This window comes from Cherax quadricarinatus, chromosome 33 (genome assembly GCF_038502225.1).
Source record: "Cherax quadricarinatus isolate ZL_2023a chromosome 33, ASM3850222v1, whole genome shotgun sequence".
NCBI classification, from domain to species: Eukaryota; Metazoa; Arthropoda; class Malacostraca; order Decapoda; family Parastacidae; genus Cherax; species Cherax quadricarinatus.
This window is the reverse complement of record NC_091324.1, coordinates 462,554-486,954: the sequence shown is the minus strand read 5'-3', so window position 1 is coordinate 486,954 and position 24,401 is coordinate 462,554. Positions and strand designations below refer to the sequence as shown.

The 24,401-nt window shown below is 39.0% G+C and overlaps 1 protein-coding gene across 1 annotated transcript in view; it reads right to left on the bottom strand.

Annotated features, from left to right (window-relative positions):
• LOC128693896 (dual oxidase maturation factor 1) overlaps positions 1-24,401 on the bottom strand; it is a 63,558-nt gene that overhangs the window by 4,455 nt on the left and 34,702 nt on the right. The window contains exons 5-6 of the mRNA XM_070090750.1: positions 12,010-12,111; positions 2,369-2,522 (exon numbers count right to left, since the gene is read on the bottom strand). Coding sequence (XP_069946851.1) covers positions 2,369-2,522; positions 12,010-12,111 — 256 coding nt within the window. The remainder of the gene's footprint in view (positions 1-2,368; positions 2,523-12,009; positions 12,112-24,401) is intronic.

Here is a 24,401-nt window from a genome sequence, read left to right as displayed (position 1 = left end):
TGCAAATAAGATCACAGTAAACGGGTAATATCACAATATGCAGAATAACCACTGTGATTTCGTGATTTCTCACATTATCAAGGAACTATAAAAATAAAAGATTTAGGAAGGCATATAAGGATGAGACTACTCGCTGCCACCTCATCAATACTTGACTTTTTATTATGATGTTGGTAAGTAGTCAAGGATCCTTGAAACACAGCTAATATTTTACCAAAACTAAAATTTAGTTTGTCTAATGTATTTTAAATTATTCCCAGATTTTATTAATTATAAATAAATCCAATTTGTGTAACCCAAAAACAATATTCATATTATTTTCAAAAATATTGTTTATGAAACTTGATTCTATTTGTATTCCTTTCGACGATAAACTTGATCAATACAACTTTCTCAGCCATTTGAAAATCAAATGGATGGTTAAAATCTCTCACATGAATAAACAGAACATTTGAATCTTGTCCAGTTCTAATGCTGTATTTATGTTGCTTTAATCTTAGTTCAAGACTTTTACCAGTTTGACCGTAATGAACTTTATCAAATGTTTTACAAGGAATTCTGGGCTGGAAATACGTGAAGTTCTCAAAAATACTGATGAGAACACAAACAGTTTAACTTGAACGATGCTCGTTCAGGTTAACCGCCTGAACGAGCATCAAAATGCCAGTAACAGAGACGACTTAAGGTACACTTGTGTCCTCCACACAGACTCCACGGGGCACTTGATGAACTGGGATGAGACACAGATCGTTCTCACCTAACTAGACCTTAGACACCGACGTTGTCTAGAAGCCTCGCTAATCGCCGTCACCGACACAATAGAACGTAACACTGGAAACCACAAAATTTCTGAAACATTAGCATACAATACCATACATGATAATCAACCAGGCGGGGCACCACCTACCCAGCAACACAGGAGTCACATGATCTCATCATCTACCCTTCCTCATCCCAATATGGTATCCTTCAGGTCACCGTGAGCCGCTTACACCTCAGACTACACCGATATATACTTTCTTTTAACCTCTGTATGTTAGAAGTGATCAAGGTCCCAGGACCGAAACGTTTACTAATAAATATGTCCTAGTGTCTGCTAACATGTTTTTCTAAACCAGGAATAAAAGTGAACATAGGAACAGTTATTTGTTGGTTTTCTGTAAATTTTAAATTCTATTTTTTCGCAATGGTTATTCTGCATATTGTGATATCACCTGTTTACTGTTATCTTATTTGCATCAATGGATACCACACGACTCTTCAGGATGTTCTCGGTAAGCTTTCCTAATCTTATTTCCTTTCTTTCTCAGTTTTCCTCTGAACTGATTTATCCACTGATGACACTAATATAAGTAAGGGGATGGTTTGTAACGCTATGATAAAATAAAATATTCCAAATTGCCCTCAGAGATATTTTAATTAAATCTTATGAGAAACTTATTAATAATAAAAATTTGCATTACACTAGATCAGATAAATGCAGTAGTAAATGAAAGAAAATGATTATCAACAAAAAATGAATAATATTTTAAATGATACAGATACTTTACTTAGAAAGAATACTTTAGATTCTGTTAACAGTAATTTTATTAAAACAATAAAACGGCTATTAACAGGTAAAGATGAATTAACTGAAAAATTCAGTTCCCCTTGTCCACATAATCCACTTAGAAAGATTATTAGGTCCATGGGTTCAGTTTTTTATAAATTATCTTATAGGCTAGTAGAAATTTTGAGCCCAATTATTGGAAAAAAAATCTAATTTTAATGTTAAAAACAGTATAGATTTAGTGGATAAGTTAAACAACTTGACGGATTTAAATGATTTCAGTATTGTTAGTTTTGATGTTACTACCTTGACCAACATCAAGGGCCTCCTTCTCCACCCTTCCCTCCTTCAACAGAACTGGAGATAAAATTTAAACGGCATTTCGATATGTTCAGGAACATTGTCAAGTACTTAATTCCGTATGGTCGTCTCTGGTCAAGCACCGTTTATCGTCTGTCACCGAAGGAACAATGGGTCAGGACAAGGTGGCGTTAAGTGGGCTACCAGTAACAGAGCACCTTCCCCACTCAAACCTGTGAGTCTCTGCACCTGTAAACGAGTGCCACTGTGACTTACCCTTGTGACAGTCAAGCCACAGAGTGCAGCACCGGTAAGCCAATGGCCAATGTTGTCACTATAGTAACTCTCAAACCAGTGAATCCCAGCACCATTAATCCAGCAATAAATGCCACAATGGCTCACCAACAGAGCCAGAAGCTATCCACCTTTCACGTGTCCTAAAACGCCACCGTCAAGGAGCTACTACCACATGAGGCGGCCTTCCCTGGCTAATAAACAACCAGCAACAACAGCACTTACCAGATACAGATGTGGGAGTACCAGCCTGAGGTGCGGTAGTACCGGCCGAAGCGGATGCCTTCCCCATCAAAGGTGAAGTACTCAGCGACCCACAAGATTGGCAGCGGAGTTCCACGATGCTGAGCTGCCCGGAAGTTTCGCTGAATCGCTCCCGCTGTAACAATTTGGACATTGATGAGTGACCTACACGGGTTTTAGAGATTTTGTAAATATATTAGTGACATAATAATAATATTGATGATCATAAAATTATTAGTGTCATTATTATAATTATTATTATTATTAGTAGTAGTAGTATTACTATTATTATTATTATTATTATTATTATTATTATTATTATTATTATTACTATTATTATTATTATTATTATTATTATTATTATTATTAAATATTTTAATTACAATAATAAAACTAATGTTTGTATTATCCAAATGTAGTGAACGGAAAAAGAACTGTTTGGGACAACAGTTGACTCCAAATTCTCTGCATATAAAATGACTGATGCTCAACTGACTAAATAAATGAATGTAAATTGAACGAAAAATAAATGTAATGAGAGTTTCAGGTTTTGAAATGAGTCGAATAAAACTTGATAGCGTGAAGAATATATGCAGAAACTCTTGACCTGGTCACAGACCGGGCCGGGGGGGCGTTCACCCCCGAAACCCTCTCCAGGTATCCAGGTATTAGCCCCTAAAAGTTCAGTCTTTCTCTCTCTCTCTACAGAGAGAAGGAGGGAGAGAGAGAGAGAGAGAGAGAGAGAGAGAGAGAGAGAGAGAGAGAGAGAGAGAGAGAGAGAGAGAGAGGCAGCTACTGTTAAGTACAAAGCATGGCGAAGGTATAAGAGACATCCTACCACCTATAACAGGAACTTGCACAGGGCAGCCTGTAGGCATATGGGTGACGTTCAAAAGTGGGCCATCGCTAAATGGGAGGTGGACACAAAAAGAAAGCTAGCATCAGGTAGGGTAGGCTCCAAAACCTGGTGGTCCCTGGTCAAGGGCAGACAAGGTTATCTGCTTGATGAACTTATTCCACCTCTAAATCGACAGGATGGGACCACCTCTACTAGTAGTCAAGAGAAGGCGGACCTCTTTGCCGAACACTTTGCTACCAAAATGCAAGTTCCTGACCCAGCAAGGGTCCCTCCTTGGCTAGCTGCACGAACTGTGTCAAAACTGTCAGTGGTGACAATAAGGCAGGAGGAGGTGCATTTCCTTCTTAAATCGCTTGACCAAGAAAAGGCTGTGGGTCCAGACAAGTTGAGCCAAGATTGCTGAGAAGATGAGCAGAACAGCTAGCAGCACCTCTAACTCGCATCTTTCAGCACTGCCTAGTACAGTCAGTGTAAATGGCCCTCTCTGTGGAAAGAGGCAAATGTAGTCCCTGTTTACAAAAAGAAGAGCAGAGCAGAAATCAGCAACTACAGACCAGTGTCACTCCTGTCAATCACTGGTAAGATCATTGAGACAATAATCTCAAGTTTTTTTTGACTACCACTCACCACTTTGTGATCGTCAATATGGCTTCAGGAAAGGTTACTCTGCTGCTGATCTGTTGTTAAACCTCTCCACTAAGTGGCACCAGTCACTGGATGAATCCAAAGTCAGCTGTGAGGTAGCACTGGACATTGCTGGTGCTTTCGACCGGGTGTGGTACTAAGGCCTCTTAGCAAAACTTCAAGCACTGGGAATTGCAGGCTCTACGCTATGTCTCCTCAGTGATTACCTTCATGGTAGATCTCTAAGTGTAGTTCTCAATGGAACGGAATCAGCAAGACATCCTATTAGGACAAGTGTTCCACAAGGAAGCGTGCTGGGACCATTGTTATGGAATGTCTATTTCAACGACCTTCTTCATCTCATCCCAGAATCACATGCATATGCAGACGACTGTACATTGACATTCACTTACCCAAGAGAAGAAATGCCAGCTGCTCTAAGCTACATCAATCACCAGCTGAGAGCTATATCAGCTTGGGGAAATAGATGGCAAGTAACATTTGCACCTGAGAAAACGCAAATGATGATCGTCTCTAGGCACCATGATGGTAATGCTGGTGCAGTAGTAAGGATGAATGGGAGGGTGTTGGCACCTGGAGAAGAAGTTGATGTCCTTGGGGTGAAATTTGACTCCAAACTAACCATGAAGAACCATGTTGTAAGTCTTGCAAACAAGACAGCCAGGAAGCTTACAGCACTTCGACGTATCTCGCATCTGCTTGACAGTAGGGGTTGCAAGATTCTGTACGAGGCACAAGTACGCTCACACCTTGAGTATGCTCCACTTTCTTAGTATGCCTGTCCCCCCTCTCATCTGCGACTGCTTGACAGAGTAGAGAACAGAGCAAGACGTCTCATCTCTCGCCTGGACCCATCCTGGATAGATCTGTCATTTCAGCAGAACCTTCAACACAGGAGGGATGTGGGTGGCCTTACTGTTATGTACAAGGCCAATATTGTCAAAGTACCACACTTGGATCCACTTCGAGGACAGCGTGAAACAAGCTTTTATGCCACATGACGGGCAGAAAGCAACAACTTCACTCTGGCTGTACCCTTCTCCAAAACATCACTCCATCTGAGATCATATATACTCAGGATGACTCGAATATGGAACACATTCGTACAGCATAATGATGTCAACGAGATAAAGTCAGTTGATCAAATGAAAATGCTGGCACACAGATGGCTCCAACTTCATCCTGTTCCCTATTTGTATGTCTCATAACAATAAAAATGCTTTCAAATGAGCTGATGTAGGTAACAGCTCTTAGCTTGCCAATAAAGTTAGGAATACTTAACGTGTAAATAGCTTGTCAATAAAGCTAGGGATCCTTAACCTTGTCAAAACCTGTGTAAAAAAAAAAAAAACAGAGAGAGAGAGAGAGAGAGAGAGAGAGAGAGAGAGAGAAAGACAGACAACAGAGGACTTGTAAGGTACACACCGAGAACCTAAGAACTATGTACCACTATGTAGAGTAGTAACTCGAAATGACTATGGTGCATTATCTACGCGCATGTGATGAGGTCAGGAAAACAGAAGGTCTCTCAGACCACTGACGGTGTCGATAACATGACGGGAAGGGAGAAAGGAATTTACTTTACCATAGTAAAAAAAATAGAATAAAAATTTACAGCAGAGATGGTGGTTAGAAGACGTGGGCTACAAATACCTTCACTTATCACTGTGAGTGGCAGTGTTACCTCAGTGTTATACACAGAGTTGTGTGTACCAGTGGTTACGCTTCTGTTTACCATCTGTTCTGATAAGACTATCACAGATTTCCACTTTGACGACAACTACTATTGAGTTCGTTGTCTTGCTGTCAACTCATAGTCCTAATGTAGAGAGAGAGAGAGAGAGAGAGAGAGAGAGAGAGAGAGAGAGAGAGAGAGAGAGAGAGAGAGAGAGAGAGAGAGAGAGAGAGAGAGAGAGAGAGAGATTCAATGGAATGGAATCAGCAAGACATCCTATTGGGGTAAGTGTTCCACAAGGAAGCGTGCTGGGTCCATTGTTATGGAATGTCTACTTCAACGACCTTCTTCATCTCATCCCAGAATCACATGCATATGCAGACGACTGTACACTGACATTCACTTATCCAAGAGAAGAAATGCCAGCTGCTCTAAGCTACATCAATCACCAGCTGAGAGCTATATCAGCTTGGGGAAATAGATGGCAAGTAACATTTGCACCTGAGAAAACGCAAATGATGATCGTCTCTAGGCACCATGATGGTAATGCTGGTGCAGTAGTAAGGATGAATGGGAGGATGTTGGCACCTGGAGAAGAAGTTGATGTCCTTGGGGTGAAATTTGACTCCAAACTAACCATGAAGAACCATGTTGTAAATCTTGCAAACAAGGCAGCCAGGAAGCTTACAGCACTTCGCCGTATCTCCCATCTGCTTGACAGTAGGGGTTGCAAGATCCTGTACGAGGCACAAGTACGCTCACACCTTGAGTATGCTCCACTTTCTTGGTTTGCCTGCCCCCCCTCTCATCTGCGACTGCTTGACAGAGTAGAGAACAGAGCAAGACGTCTCATCTCTCGCCTGGACCCATCCTGGATAGATCTGTCATTTCAGCAGAGCCTTCAACATAGGAGGGATGTGGGTGGCCTTACTGTTATGTACAAGGCCAATATTGTCAAAATACCACACTTGGATCCACTTCGAGGACAGCGTGAAACAAGCTTTTATGCCACAAGACGGGCAGAAAGCAGCAACTTCACTCTGGCTGTACCCTTCTCCAGAACATCACTCCATCTGAGATCATACATACCCAGGATGACTCGAGTATGGAACACATTCGTACAGCATAATGATGTCAACGAGATAAAGTCGGTTGATCAAATGAAAATGCTGGCCCACAGATGGCTCCAACTTCATCCTGTTCCCTACTTGTATGTCTCATAACAATAAAAATGCTTTCAAATGAGCTGATGTAGGTAACAGCTCTTAGCTTGCCAATAAAGTTAGGAATCCTTAACCTGTAAATAGCTGTCAATAAAGCTAGGGATCCTTAACCTTGTCAAACCCTGTGTAAAAAGAAAAAAAAAGAGAGAGAGAGAGAGAGAGAGAGAGAGAGAGAGAGAGAGAGAGAGAGAGAGAGAGAGAGAGAGAGAGAGAGAGAGAGAGAGAGAGAGAGAGAGAGAGAGACAGACAGACAGAGACAGACAGACAGACAGACAGAGACAGACAGAGACAGACAGACAGATCTGACTGACTGTCTAATTAGTTAATTTCTCGGCTACTAAAGTTTTGAAATAATATGAAAAAATCCTTCATTTAAAAATGTATTCGAACATTTATGTTACCGAGCGAGAATTTTTGAATGTAAATGAAAATTTCAAAATTTTTGGCATACATTGACCAATAAATAAGACACTAGAAAAGGCTAACGACTGGTAATGTAAAACACGAGAAGAGTCACCCTTTTCAACACTTTAAATTAAATTGGGCTCTGTCATCTGTGTGTTCCTCGAGTGACCTTCTTTGATGAGGCGTGAGTCTCTTGTTCCAAGGAACTGTACCTGTATACACTCTATAACCTGCACCTGTATAACCCTAAAATTGAAATTAAATCAGGGAACGCGTAGGGACTGAACTATTGCAAGTGAGTCCTGAAATTCACAGGCCAGTGAGGACTCACTTGCCATGGTTCAAGCCCCACCCGTTCTATGATTTATTTGCAGTCGAGTTATTAAGATTTCAGAAACCTGGAACTGAATATGATCATGATAATATCAAGATGTACTTCGTCGCCTCGCGATCTGAGGAAGACATCGCCGTGCGGTAGACCCTAAGTTTCCTGCACCTCTTTGCACGCAATTGGAATAGTGCAGAGTGCGGCACAAATTTGCAATGCAGTAAAATATTAGCGTTGAAGATTTGAGTAATATTAGTCATCATGTGAAAATTATCACAATTTTTTCAATGAAAAATGATAAATTAGGATGCACACAGCCCAAGTTCAATTAAAACTGTTCCGAGAAGTTGAAGCTTTTACACTTTTTACCCTAAATACTAGTTTATCTTAAGTAGAAGTATTTTTTGTCTTAATTTTACTCTTTAAAACCACACAGCGTCTTATCTTCTATGACGGCACTCGGGAGTTTGTTCCACTCATCCACAACTCTATTACCAAACCAGTACTTTCCTATATCCTTCCTGAATCTGAATTTTTCCAGCTTAAAACCATTGCTGTGAGTCCTGTCTAGGCTAAGTATTTTTAGTACGCTATTTACATCCCCATTATTTATTCCTGTTTTCCATTTATACACCTCAATCATATTCCCCCTAATTCTACGTCTTTCTAGAGAGTGCAGATTCAGGGCCCTCAGTCTATCCTCATAGGGAAGGTTTCTGATACATGGGATCAACTTTGTCATCCTCCTCTGTACGTTTTCCAGAGCATTTATATCCATTCTGTAATACGGTGACCAGAACTGTGCATCATAATCTAAATGAGGCCTAACCAAGGATATATAGAGTTGAAGAACAACCTGAGGACTCCTATTATTTATGCTTCTTGATATGAAGCCAAGAATTCTATTAGCTTTATTGCGAACACTTATGCACTGTTGTCTTAGTTTCAGATTACTGCTAACCAGAACTCCTAAATCTTTTTCGCAATCCGTAATATTAAGATCTACATTATTTACTTTATATGTGGCATGGTTATTATCCTTTCCAACATTTAGAACTTTGCATTTGTCTATATTAAACTGCATCTGCCACTTCTCCGACCATTGCATCAGTCTATTCAAATCATCCTGGAATGCTCTAGTGTTATCATTAGATGAATTGGAAGGCCTATTTTGGTGTCATCAGCAAATTTGCTTATGTCGTTGTTTATTCCTTCATCTTTGTAGTTAATGTAAATTATGAACAACAAGGGGCCCAACACTGACCCCTGTGGAACACCGCTTGTGACGTGCCCCCATTCTGGTTTCTCCCCATTTATGCAAACTCTCTGCTATTTGTCAACCATACCTCTACCAAGGAAAAAAATTTCCCTCCTATTCCGTGTGCCTTTAGTTTCCTCAGTAGCTTCTCATGTGGAACTCTATCGAAAGCCTTAATGAAGTCCATATACACAGTATCATATTCAATACTATGATCTACCTCCTTAAATACCTTAGTAAAAAAGTTAATAAATTCGTAAGACAAGAACGCCCCTTTGTAAAACCGTTTTGAGATTCATTAATCATTAATTGCCTCTGCAATTATTGATTCCATAAATTTTCCCACTATGGAGGTAAGGCTTATTGGTCTATAATTTGAAGCTAAGGACCTGTCACCTGCCTTGTAAATAGGTATTACATTTGCCATTTTCCACTTATCTGGCACTATGCCAGTTTGTAGTGATATGTTGAAAAGATTAGCCAAAGGGTTGCTTAGTTCCTCTTTACATTCCTTTAAAACTCTTGCAAACAGTTCATCAGGACCTGGAGATTTGTTAGGTTTCAATTTCTTTATTTGTCTGAGGACCAAGTCACTTGTTACCGCAATCGTGCATAGTTTCAGTCCAAATTGGACTAATTATAAAGTCATACTAACAGAAAGGAGAGGAGGAGCCAGTATATATAGGCAAGCTGGCAGGGACGGAACAAGAGAGGTGGGAGTAGTGGCAGGGACGGAACAAGAGAGGTGGGAGTAGTAGTAGTGGTAGTAGTAGTGGTAGAAGTATGGCTGTTTTTGTAGCAGTAGTGGTAGAGGTAAGGCTGGTAGTGATAGTAGTAGTGGTAGCGGTAAGACTGGTAGTGGTAGTAGTAGTGGTAGAGGTATGGCTGGTAGTGGTAGTAGTAGTGGTAGAGGTAAGACTGGTAGTGGTAGTAGTAGTAGTAGTAGTAGTAGTGGTAGTGGTATGGCTGGTAGTGGTAGTAGCAGTGATAGAGGTAAGGCTGGTAGTGATAGTAGTAGTGGTAATGGTAAGGCTGGTAGTGATAGTAGTAGTGGTAGAGGTAAGGCTGGTAGTGATAGTAGTAGTGGTAGAGGTAAGGCTGGTAGTGATAGTAGTAGTGGTAGAGGTAAGGCTGGTAGTGATAGTAGTAGTGGTAGAGGTAAGGCTGGTAGTGGTAGTAGTAGTGGTAGTGGTATGACTGGTAGTCGTAGTAGTAGTGGTAGAGGTAAGGCTGGTAGTGATAGTGGTAAGGCTGGTAGTGGTAGTAGTAGTGGTAGAAGTAAGGCTGGTAGTGGAAGTAGTAGTGGTAGAGGTAAGGCTGGTAGTGGTAGTAGTAGTGGTAGTGGTAGTAGTAGTAGTGGTGCTCCTTCTCTCCCTTCTGTTAGTCAGACCGAGGCGTCGTCGTTAGTTCCTGTTTCCTATGTGCGGGTTACCTGTAATCCTTATGCAATCCTAAGATGATCCTTACCCGGTCTTTACCCGGTCCTTACCAGGTCATCATTTCGTTCTTGCCCGTCTTTATGTTTTTTACCCGGTCCTCATCTGGTCATTACCCGGTCATTGCTTGGTTCTTACCAGGTCCTTACCAGGTCCTTTCACGGAATATTTACCTGGTTCTTTCACGGTTCTTACCAGTGATATTTACCTGGTCTTCACGTGATCCTTAACAGGTCCTTACGTGGTCCTCTTTACTTGGTCCTCACCTGGTTGTAACCTGGCCCTTACGGATATTTACCATGTCGTTACCCTGTCATTAGCCGAGCGTAATTCATAGAAGTAATTTCTCTCTAACTTTATGCCTTCTATTTCTTCTGAAATTAACGTTCACCAGAATTCCTGTGACCAAGTAATTTAGATTCAAGAAATTCTAAGTCTTAAAATTTTCACCTGCAAGGATCCCAACACTCCCGGGGAATACTGGAACCCTTGATCACGTCTTGCGAATGCCAGAACTCCAAGAAGGAAGTCTTCCTACTTTCTAAACCCATTAACCAGGGTTTCTGACGTCCTGACCACAGGTCTCCTGATTCCCAAGTTTTCTAACTTCAAATCTCATGATCCCAGACTCTTAGACTCCAAGTATACTGACCCAAAGCCTCCTGCTCCCAGGTTTTCTGATCCCAGGTTTCCTAATGCCAAGTTTCATGATCCCAAGTTTCACGACCCCAAGTCTCATAACGCCGAGTTTCAAAATAAATAATAAAAAAGTGTTTAATGTATGTGTTTCATATGGTTCTTAACTTTTTTTTTAAGCCCTGGTTGGTGATCAAAGTCTTGTGGCTGCCAGGTTCTCTTAAGCCTAGTATTCCTAATTTCATGGATTTCCACTCCCAAAATTGTCTGGATCATAGCATTCCTTAAGGGGAATCCAAGATATTTCAAGCACGCCTCATCCAAAGAAATGGTGCTTCTTTCCACCTGGAAAGTCCTGATTATCTTTCATTTTTGAGACGTATGACCCTTACGTATTTTGTGCTTTATTGTGAATATACAATAATCTCATTACTCGAAGCATTCTGGTTGCCAAGACCACACAGTCGATTTCAAGGCTGTTGGGCTTTAGAAATGTCTGAGAGCAAAGTCTGCATCAGGAGGCGTCATAAGGAACAAAACATCACTGTCCATGCCTTGCTACTGTCAAAGAAATAACTCTCTGCCTTGGAGCAAAACAGGTTCCTGCTGATAAGAGTATGTTACATTTTATTCGGCGTATGTCACACACCCACACAGGCTGCCCTCCGACCAGTGAACCAGATGCTAAGGGTATAAATGAGTAGGGGCTCCCTTGTTATACTAAGAACTTCAGTTCAACCAGTCAATGATAAGGAAGGCCGCCAAAGTTGTGAAGCGATGTGGTACATTGTGAATCAATACTGACAGACTTTTTTATCTCCAAGTCTGATTGCAACGGTTCTCACCGTGTCTCTTGCTTGCATTTGCCTTATTGTACATGTCCACTGTATATTTTGTACATGCTTGCTGTGTGGTATAGGAAATATAAGTATTTACTCTGCTGCCCTTTTGCTCGTTCCTACCTTGCTTATCGTGCTACAACCAGGTGTGCAGGCCATAGACTACACCTGTGTTCGTAATACTAGTGAAGAATAGACACTTTGCAGAATATGTTTAAGATCTTTATCCCGCAATGGCGGGATAAAGATCTTTACCAAAGGAAACGTTATACCGATAAGATATTTTTTTCTGCAGTGTCTTCTCAATTCGGTGACTCACCGAAGGGACCGAAGCCAGCGCGACCCTGAGCCCACTCCCAGGAGAACCTCTCGTTGTAGTTGATGACTTCACCGTGCAGGTCGCCATGGGGCTCCTCCAAGGCTGTGGAAACAATAGTCGAAGCGGGTCAACAGGAGGAGTATCATCAGACACGAATGTAGGCATTCATAAATAAAGATAAATGCAGTTAAAGAATGAAAAACGACACAATACCGTGTGACTAGTCAGTGCTCCAAGGTGCACAGAAACGTTCCTTATTTGTGTACAAATGCACTTGTCTTAAACTTTTAGAAAACAGATGAATTTCGATCGCTTAGCGATCCGATAAAGTCATCCCTGCATTCCATAACCCCAGTCCCTGATGCCTGAATACAGCAGTTGGAATAGTGCAGAGTGAGGCATAAGTACATAATGCCGTTAAATATTAGTATCGTAGATTTGAAAGGACTCGAAAGAGACATTTATAAATCATAAGGAAACTAATAACAAAATTTCTTCAATTAAAAATGATAAATTAGGATACTACACAGCCCTTTTCGAAAAGTCCAAAAAATGCCAATATCCTAAAAAAAAAAAGCACATTAAATTTGAAGGCGCTCGGCAGTTGCATTATAAAGTTATTAACTAGGAAGGATTGAAGGTAATAAGATGGACGTTCAGAAATTATTCCATGAAAAGCAGCAGCTCAAATTTTCCAGTCTCCAAAAGAGCAAATTTTGAGGTGTACTGGTCAACACCAGTCCATCCTTTCCTCCAAGCCCCTCAGTGGAGGTTCCTAGATGCTGGTGAGGGGCTCTTGATCCAGGGAAATAGATCTGTGCAACAGTTCCAGCTCCCTGAATTAAGCCTGATTGCCATCCATTTCCCCCTCCCCACAGGCGCTATACAATCCCTACCGGTTTAGCGCTCCCTCATGATAATTCTTCAAAACTTACCACCTTTCAAGAAAGTAAGTACTGTAAGCTCAGTGTACGTAACACATTTTTTAACAATGGTCTTCAGGAAACATTAAGATAAGGTGAACAGGGCAACAGGTGTAAGGGAACGCGTCGAAATGTTTCTACACCACCGGGAATCGAACCCGGGCGCTCCGTGTATGAAGCGAGCGCTTTGCCAGCCAAGCCACGGGGTCACCGATGTTATAAGCACAAAAAAAGAACACTGAGTTTATTTAAATAAGGTTAAGTTACGATGACCAGCTGCTGAAGATTTTGGTAATCTGACAGAGGCCTTACACCCAATTAAAAATTATCGCTATATTTAAACTAGGATGGCTAAATAAATTCAGACACCATACAATTAATTCTGGTCAGGAGAGAAAGCCTCAAATTATTTTACTGAAAAAAAAATCGTTAATATAAAGTGACACATGGTAATTTTCGCAACGTAACATCAAGAGATTGTTTCGTCTGAGGAAACATCAGAACTAAAACACATCAACACTAAAAACACATCAACACTAAAAACACATCAACACTAAAAACACATCAACACTAAAAACACATCAACACTAAAAACACATCAACACTAAAACACATCAACACTAAAAACACATCAACACTAAAAACACATCAACACTAAAAACACATCAACACTAAAAACACATCAACACTAAAAACACATCAACACTAAAAACACATCAACACTAAAAACACATCAACACTAAAAACACATCAACACTAAAAACACATCAACACTAAAAACACATCAACACTAAAACACATCAACACTAAAAACACATCAACACTAAAAACACATCAACACTAAAACACATCAACACTAAAAACACATCAACACTAAAAACACATCAACACTAAAAACACATCAACACTAAAACACATCAACACTAAAAACACATCAACACTAAAAACACATCAACACTAAAAACACATCAACACTAAAAACACATCAACACTAAAAACACATCAACACTAAAAACACATCAACACTAAAACACATCAAAACTCAAAAACAAATCAAAACTAAAAACACATCAACATTAAAAACACATCAACACTAAAAACACATCAACACTAAAAACACATCAACACTAAAAACACATCAACACTAAAACACATCAACACTAAAACACATCAACACTAAAAACACATCAACACTAAAACACATCAACACTAAAAACACATCAACACTAAAAACACATCAGAACTAAAACACATCAACACTAAAATCACATCAACACTAAAAACACATCAACACTAAAAACACATCAACACTAAAACACATCAACACTAAAAACACATCAACACTAAAACACATCAACACTAAAAACACATCAACACTAAAACACATCAACACTAAAAACACATCAACACTAAAAACACATCAGAACTAAAACACATCAACACTAAAAACACATCAACACTAAAAACACATCAAAACTAAAAACACATCAGAACTAAAACACATCAACACTAAAAACACATCAACACTAAAAACACATCAGAACTAAAACACATCAACACTAAAAACACATCAACACTAAAAACACATCACTAAAAACACATCACTAAAACACATCACTAAAAACACATCAACACTAAAACATATCAACACTAAAAACACATCAACACTAAAACACATCAACACTAAAAACACATCAACACTAAAAACACATCAACACTAAAAACACATCAAAACTAAAAACACATCAGAACTAAAACACATCAACACTAAAAACACATCAACACTAAAAACACATCAGAACTAAAACACATCAACACTAAAAACACATCAACACTAAAAACACATCAACACTAAAAACACATCAACACTAAAAACACATCAACACTAAAAACACATAAACACTAAAAACACATCAACACTAAAACACATCAACACAAAAAACACATCAACACTAAAAAACACATCAACACTAAAAACACATCAACATTAAAAACACATCAACACTAAAAACACATCAACACTAAAAACACATCAACACTAAAAACACATCAACACTAAAAACACATCAGAACTAAAACACATCAACATTAGAAACACATCAACACTAAAAACACATCAACACTAAAAACACATCAACACTAAAAACACATCAACACTAAAAACACATCAACACTAAAAACACATCAGAACTAAAAACACATCAACACTAAAACACATCAACACTAAAAACACATCAACACTAAAAACACATCAACACTAAAACACATCAACACTAAAAACACATCAGCACTAAAAACACATCAGAACTAAAACACATTAACACTAAAAGCACATCAACACTAAAAACACATCAACACTAAAAACACATCAACAATAAAAACACATCAGAACTAAAACACATCAACACTAAAAACACATCAACACTAAAAACACATCAACACTAAAACACATCAACACTAAAAACACGTCAACACTAAAAACACATCAACACTAAAACACATCAACACTAAAAACACATCAGAACTAGAACACATCAACACTAAAAACACATCAACACTAAAAACACATCAGACTAAAACACATCAACACTAAAAACACAGCAGACTAAAACACATCAACACTAAAAACGCATCAACACTAAAAACACATCAGAACTAAAACACATCAACACTAAAAACGCATCAGAACTAAAACACATCAACACTAAAAACACATCAACACTAAAAACACATCAACACTAAAAATCACATAAACACTAAAAACACATCAACACTAAAACACATCAACACTAAAAACACATCAACACTAAAAACACATCAGAACTAAAACACATCAACACTAAAAACACATCAACACTAAAAACACATCAACACTAAAAACACATCAACACTAAAACACATCAACACTAAAAACACATCAACACTAAAAACACATCAGAACTAAAACACATTAACACTAAAAACACATCAACACTAAAAACACATCAACACTAAAAACACATCAACACTAGAACACATCAACACTAAAAACACATCAACACTAAAACACATCAACACTAAAAACACGTCAACACTAAAAACACATCAGAACTAAAACACATCAACACTAAAAACACATCAACACTAAAAACACATCAACACTAAAAACACATCAGAACTAAAACACATCAACACTAAAAACACATCAACACTAAAAACACATCAACACTAAAAACACATCAACACTAAAAACACATCAGAACTAAAACACATCAACACTAAAAACACATCAACACTAAAAACACATCAACACTAAAAAACACATAAACACTAAAAACACATCAACACTAAAAACACATCAACACTAAAAAACACATCAACACTAAAAACACATCAACATTAAAAACACATCAACACTAAAAACACATCACTAAAAACACATCAACACTAAAAACACATCAGAACTAAAACACATCAACATTAAAAACACATCAACACTAAAAACACATCAACACTAAAAACACATCAACACTAAAACACATCAACACTAAAAACATATCAACACTAAAAAACACATCAACACTAAAAACACATCAACATTAAAAACACATCAACACTAAAAACACATCAACACTAAAAACACATCAACACTAAAAACACATCAACACTAAAAACACATCAGAACTAAAACACATCAACATTAAAAACACATCAACACTAAAAACACATCAACACTAAAAACACATCAACACTAAAAACACATCAACACTAAAAACACATCAACACTAAAAACACATCAACACTAAAAACACATCAACACTAAAACACATCAACACTAAAAACACATCAGAACTAAAAACACATCAACACTAAAACACATCAACACTAAAAACACATCAACACTAAAAACACATCAACACTAAAACACATCAACACTAAAAACACATCAGCACTAAAAACACATCAGAACTAAAATACATTAACACTAAAAACACATCAACACTAAAAACACATCAACACTAAAAACACATCAGACTAAAACACATCAACACTAAAAACACATCAACACTAAAAACACATCAGAACTAAAACACATCAACACTAAAAACACATCAACACTAAAAACACATCAACACTAAAAACACATCAGAACTAAAACACATCAACACTAAAAACACATCAACACTAAAAACACATCAACACTAAAACACATCAACACTAAAAACACATCAACACTAAAAACACATCAACACTAAAACACCACAACACTAAAAACACATCAGAACTAAAACACATCAACACTAAAAACACATCAACTCTAAAAACACATCAGACTAAAACACATCAACACTAAAAACACAGCAGACTAAAACACATCAACACTAAAAACGCATCAACACTAAAAACACATCAGAACTAAAACACATCAACACTAAAAACGCATCAGAACTAAAACACATCAACACTAAAAACACATCAACACTAAAATCACATCAGACTAAAACACATCAACACTAAAAACACATCACATCAACACTAAAAACATCATCAGAACTAAAACACATCAACACTAAAAAAACATCATCAACACTAAAAACACATCAACACTAAAAACACATCAGAACTAAAACACATCAACACTAAAACACATCAACACTCAAATCACTAAAAACACATCAACACTAAAAACGCATCAACACTAAAAACACATCAGAACTAAAACACATCAACACTAAAAAAACATCAGAACTAAAACACATCAACACTAAAAACACATCAACACTAAAAACACATCAGAACTAAAACACATCAACACTAAAAACACATCAACACTAAAAACACATCAGAACTAAAACACATCAACACTAAAAACACATCAGAACTAAAACACATCAACACTAAAAAACACATCAACACTAAAAAACACATCAACACTAAAAACACATCAGAACTAAAACACATCAACACTAAAAAACACATCAACACTAAAAAACACATCAACACTAAAAACACATCAGCATTAAAACACATCTGCACTAAAAACACATCACTAAAACACATCAGCACTAAAACACATTAGCACTAAAAAAAATCAGCACCAAAACACGTCAGAACTAAAACACATCAGAACTAAAACACATCAGCATTAAAACACATCAACACTAAAAACACATCACTAAAAACACATCACTAAAACACATCACTAAAAACACATCAACACTAAAACATATCAACACTAAAAACACAGCAGACTAAAACACATCAACACTAAAAACACATCAGAACTAAAACACATCAACACTAAAAACACATCAACTCTAAAAACACATCAGACTAAAACACATCAACACTAAAAACACATCAACACTAAAAACACGTCAGAACTAAAACACATCAACACTAAAACACATCACTAAAAACACATCAACACTAAACACATCAACACATCAACACTAAAAACACATCACTAAAAACACATCAACACTAAAACACATCAGCACTAAAAACACATCAACACTAAAACACATCAACACTAAAAACACATCACTAAAACACATCAACACTATAACACATCAACACTAAAACACATCAACACTAAAAACACATCACTAAAAACACATCAACACTAAAACACATCAACACTAAAACACATCAACACTAAAAACACATCAACACTAAAACACATCAACACTAAAACACATCAACACTAAAACACATCAACACTAAAACACATCAACACTAAAACACATCAACACTAAAACACATCAGCACTAAAACACATCAACACTAAAACACATCAACACTAAAACACATCAACACTAAAACACATCAACACTAAAACACATCAACACTAAAAACACATCACTAAAAACACATCAACACTAAAACACATCAACACTAAAACACATCAACACTAAAACACATCAGCACTAAAACACATCAACACTAAAACACATCAACACTAAAACACATCAACACTAAAACACATCAACACTAAAACACATCAACACTATAAACACATCACTAAAAACACATCAACACTAAAACACATCAACACTAAAACACATCAACACTAAAACACATCAGCACTAAAACACATCAACACTAAAACACATCAGCACTAAAACACATCAACACTAAAACACATCAACACTAAAACACATCAACACTAAAAACACATCCCTAAAAACACATCAACACTAAAACACATCAACACTAAAACACATCAACACTAAAACACATCAACCCTAAAACACATCAACACTAAAAACACATCAACACTAAAAACACATCAACACTAAAAACACATCAACACTAAAAACACATCAACACTAAAACACATCAACACTAAAAACACATCAACACTAAAACACATCAACACTAAAACACATCAACACTAAAAACACATCAACACTAAAACACATCAACACTAAAAACACATCAACACTAAAAACACATCAACACTAAAACACATCAACACTAAAAACACATCCCTAAAAACACATCAACACTAAAACACATCAACACTAAAACACATCAACACTAAAACACATCAACCCTAAAACACATCAACACTAAAAACACATCAACACTAAAAACACATCAACACTAAAAACACATCAACACTAAAAACACATCAACACTAAAAACACATCAACACTAAAAACACATCAACACTAAAAACACATTAGCACTAAATGATAAAACTTGACAAGGTGATGTATTTTCCCGCTGTTACGCAGAATCCACCATAATTCATATATTAACACCTTAACCAACAAAGCGTTCCGTTAATTTCTAACGACGCATCAGCCATTACAGATTAACAACGTTTATAATTGTCATAGGGAAGAGGAAATCGCTAAACCTGGCTTATTGAATTTTAAGCCTGTCAGTTATTAGGGCTGTATGTAACATGTTTATCACCTGTCCAGGACACGTAGATGACCAAAATAGAACACCTGAAGACACGCCTTCTACATATACATTTATACATTGAGAGATACACACTTGACATTTATCTGTGTGTGTGTGTGTGTGTGTGTGTGTGTGTGTGTGTGTGTGTGTGTGTGTGTGTGTGTGTGTGTGTGTGTGTGTGTGTGTGTGTGTGTGTGTGTGTGTGTGAGTGTGTGTGTGTGTGTATGTACGTATGTTTGTCTGTCTGTATGTATGTATGTATGTATGTATGTATTTATGTATGTATGAATGTATGTTTGTATGTATGTATGTATGTATATATGTATGTGTATCTGTCTATATATCTAAAAATATATATATGTCGAGCCGAATAGGTAAAATTTGTGATTTTGGCTTAAATAGCAACGCTCTTCTTGCCGAATATGGCAAGCGAAAATTTGTGTATACAATAATTTTGTGAAAATCATTCTGAACCTAACTAAAAATATATATTTCATTGTGTTTGATTATTATTAAATTATTGTTCAATGTATCTTGTCGGTTTTCTAAACTATTTAGTCACAACATTAATATAGCCCTTATAGCCATTTAGGCTATTTTTTTTTTTTAAACTTACAACAAATGTATATTAAGCTGATTTTAATATATATTTTTTTCTCTTTTTATTGACATTACTATGGTCTGGTATAATTTTCCGGACAACTGGTTTTGCTAAGTGTGCTGCTGGTGCTTTGTGGGGTGTTGACACAGCAACTAGTGTTGCTACACACACACACACACACACACACACACACACACCCCTGCAACCACAAATAAGTGAGTACAAATAGGTGAGTACACAAGAAGAAAGGACTACACTGAAAGAGAGCGTACAGAGACGCAAGGAGGAAAGAGAGGCAATGATGAAGATGAGCAGGACCCAGACACAGGAGGAAGGGAAAACACACCCCGCAGAAACTCCCGCAGAAGGACTCCAACCGTGACAATCCCAACGCAACTGAGCAATCTAAACCAGAACCCACACACTGTTCCCTCTGCCACCAACCCCCACATCACAAACCTCACCCCAACAGCTGACCCCTATGGGCATTCTGACCCCACCCCTCTCATCATAAACCCCACCCACACCACAGCCCCCCATAGGCCCCCACCAAGGCTCTCACTCCCCCAACCCCAAAATTCTCTCAGGACCACAGTGATAGAAAAGAAGCTGAAGGTTTGGTACACAAACACGGACGGAATAACGAATAAATATGAGGAGTGGCACGAAAGAATCAGCGAGACATACCCAGACATCATAGCATTCACATAAACGAAACTCGCTGAGACAATAACAGATGCAATCTTCCCACCGAGATATCAGATCCTGAGGAAAGATAGAAGGAGTAGAGGGGGAGGAGGGGTTGCACTGCTCATAAAAAACCGATGGAGATTTGAGGAAATGGAAGGCATGGACATTGGAGAAAGGGACTACATAGTAGGTACAATTCATTCTGGAGAACATAAAGTAGTCATTGGAGTGATGTATAACCCACCACAGAACTGCAGGAGGCCAAGAGAGAAGAACGAAGAAAACAACAGAGCAATGGTGGACACACTGGCTGAGGTGGCAAGAAGAGCTCACTCGAGCAGAGCAAAGTTGCTGGTAATGGACGATTTCAACCACAGGAAGATCGACTGGGAAAACCTGGATCCACATGGGGGTCCCGAAACATGGAGAGCCAAGATGATGGATGTGGTACTTGAAAACCTTATGCATCAACATGTCAGGGACACAACCAGAGAGAGAGGGAAGGATGAGCCAGCAAGACTGGATCTTGTGTTCACCCTGAGCAGATCAGACATTGAGGACATCAATTACGAGAGGCACGTTGGAGCTAGCGATCACGTGGTTCTGAATTTTGATTATATAGTAGACCTACAAGTGGAGAAGGTAACAGGAATTGAATGGGAAAAGCCAAACTACAAAATGGGTGACTACACAGGTATGAGGAACTTCCTGCAGGAGGTTCAGTGGGACAGAAAACTGGTAGGAAAATCAGTAAACGAGATGATGGAATATGTAACAACAAAGTGCAAGGAGGCAGAGGAAAGGTTTGTTACCAAGAGAAATAGAAATAATAGGAAGACCAAAGTGAGCCCTTGGTTTACCCGAAGGTGTAGGGAGGCAAAAACTAAGTGCACCAGAGAATGGAAAAGGTACAGGAGGCAAAGGACTCAGGAAAATAAGGAGATTAGTAGAAGAGCCAGAAACGAGTATGCACAGATAAGGAGGGAGGCCCAGCGACAGTACGAGAACGACTTAGCATCGAAAGTCAAGTCTGATCCGAAACTGCTGTATAGCCACATTAGAAGGAAGACAACAGTCAAAGACCAGGTGATAAGGCTGAGGAAAGAAGGTGGGGAACTCACAAGAAATGATCAATAAGCATGTGAGGAGCTCAATATGAGATTTAAGGAAGTATTTACAGTGGAGACAGGAAGGCCTCTGGGGGGGACAGAACAGAGGGGGACACCAGCAAGGAATATACCAACAAGTGTTGTATGACATACATACAAATGATGAAGAGGTGAAGAAGCTGCTAAGGGACATCGATACCTCAAAGGCAATGGGACTGGACATCTCCCCATGGGTCCTTAGAGAGGGAGCGGATGTGCTGTGTGTGTCACTACAATCTTCAACACATCCCTGGAAACTGGGCAACTACCGGAGGTATGGAAGACGGCAAATGTAGTTCCCATTTTTAAAAAAGGAGACGTGTATAGTATGCAAAGTTATGGAGAAGATTATCAGGAGGAGAGTGGTGGAGCACCTGGAATGGAACAAGAGTATAAACGCCAACCAGCACGGATTCATGGAAGGCAAATCCTGTGTCACAAACCTTCAGGAGTTTTATGATAAAGTAACAGAAGTAAGACACGAGAGAGAGGGGTGGGTTGATTACATCTTCTTGGACTGCAAGAAGGCCTTTGACACAGTTCCTCACAAGAGATTAGTGCAGAAGCTAGAGGATCAGGCACATATAACAGGAAGGGCACTGCAGTGGATCAGAGAATAACTGACAGGGAAGCAACAACGAGTCATGGTACGTGATGAGGTATCAAAGTGGGCACCTGTGACGAGCGGGGTCCCACAGGGGTCGGTCCTAGGACCATTGCTATTTTTGGTATATGTGAGCGACATGATGGAAGGGTTAGACTCAGAAGTGTCCCTGTTCGCAGATGATGCGAAGTTAATGAGGAGAATTAAATCAAATGAGGATAAGGCAAGACTTCAAAGAGACCTGGACAGACTGGACACCTGGTCCAGCAACTGGCTTCTCGAATTTAACCCCGCCAAATGCAAAGTCATGAAGATCGGGAAAGGGCACAGAAGACCGCAGACGGAGTACAAGCTAGGTGGCCAAAGACTGCAAACCTCGCTCAAAGAGAAAGATGTTGGGGTGAGTATAACGCCGAGCATGTCTCCGGAAGCGCACATCAACCAGATAACTGCTGCAGCATATGGGCGCCTGACAAACCTGAGAACAGCGTTCCGATACCTTAGCAAGGAATCGTTCAAGACACTGTACACCGTGTACGTCAGGCTCATACTGGAGTATGCAGCACCAATTTGGAAACCGCACTTGATCAAGCATGTCAAGAAATTAGAGAAAGTGCCAAGGTTTGCGACAAGGTTAGTTCCAGAGCTAAAAGGAATGTCCTATGAAGAAAGGTTAAGGGAAATCGGCCTGACGACACTGGAGGACAGGAGGGTCAGGGGAGACATGATAACGACATATAAAATACTGGGAAGAATAGACAAGGTGGACAAAGACAGGATGTTCCAGGGAGGGGACACAGAAACAAGGGGTCACAATTGAAAGTTGAAGACTCAGATGAGTCAGAGGGATGTTAGGAAGTATTTCTCCAGTCATAGAGTTGTCAGGCAGTGGAATAGCCTAGAAAGTGACGTAGTGGAGGCAGGAACCATACATAGTTTTAAGACGAGGTTTGATAAAGTTCATGGAGCAGGAAGAGAGGGGACCCAGTAGCAACCAGTGAAGAGGCGGGGCCAGGAGCTAGGACTCGATCCCTGCAACCATAAATAGGTGAGTACAAATAGGTGAGCACACACACACACTCACACACACACAAACACACAGACACACACACAGACACACACACAGACACACACACAGACACACACACAGACACACACACACACACAGACACACACACAGACACACACACAGACACAGACACACACACACACACACACACACACACACACACACACACACACACACACACACACGCACGCACACACACACACACACACACACACACACACACACACACACACACACACACACACAGGGGAGATTGCCTGAGGCATGGAAGACAGCAAATGTAGTCACAATCTTTAGAAAAGGAGACAGACATGAAGCACTAAACTACAGACCAGTGTCACTGACATGTATAGTATGCAAAGTCATGGAGAAGATTATCAGGAGAAGAGTGGTGGAACATCTAGAAAGGAATGATCTCATCAACAGCAGCCAACATGGTTTCAGGGACAGGAAATCCTGT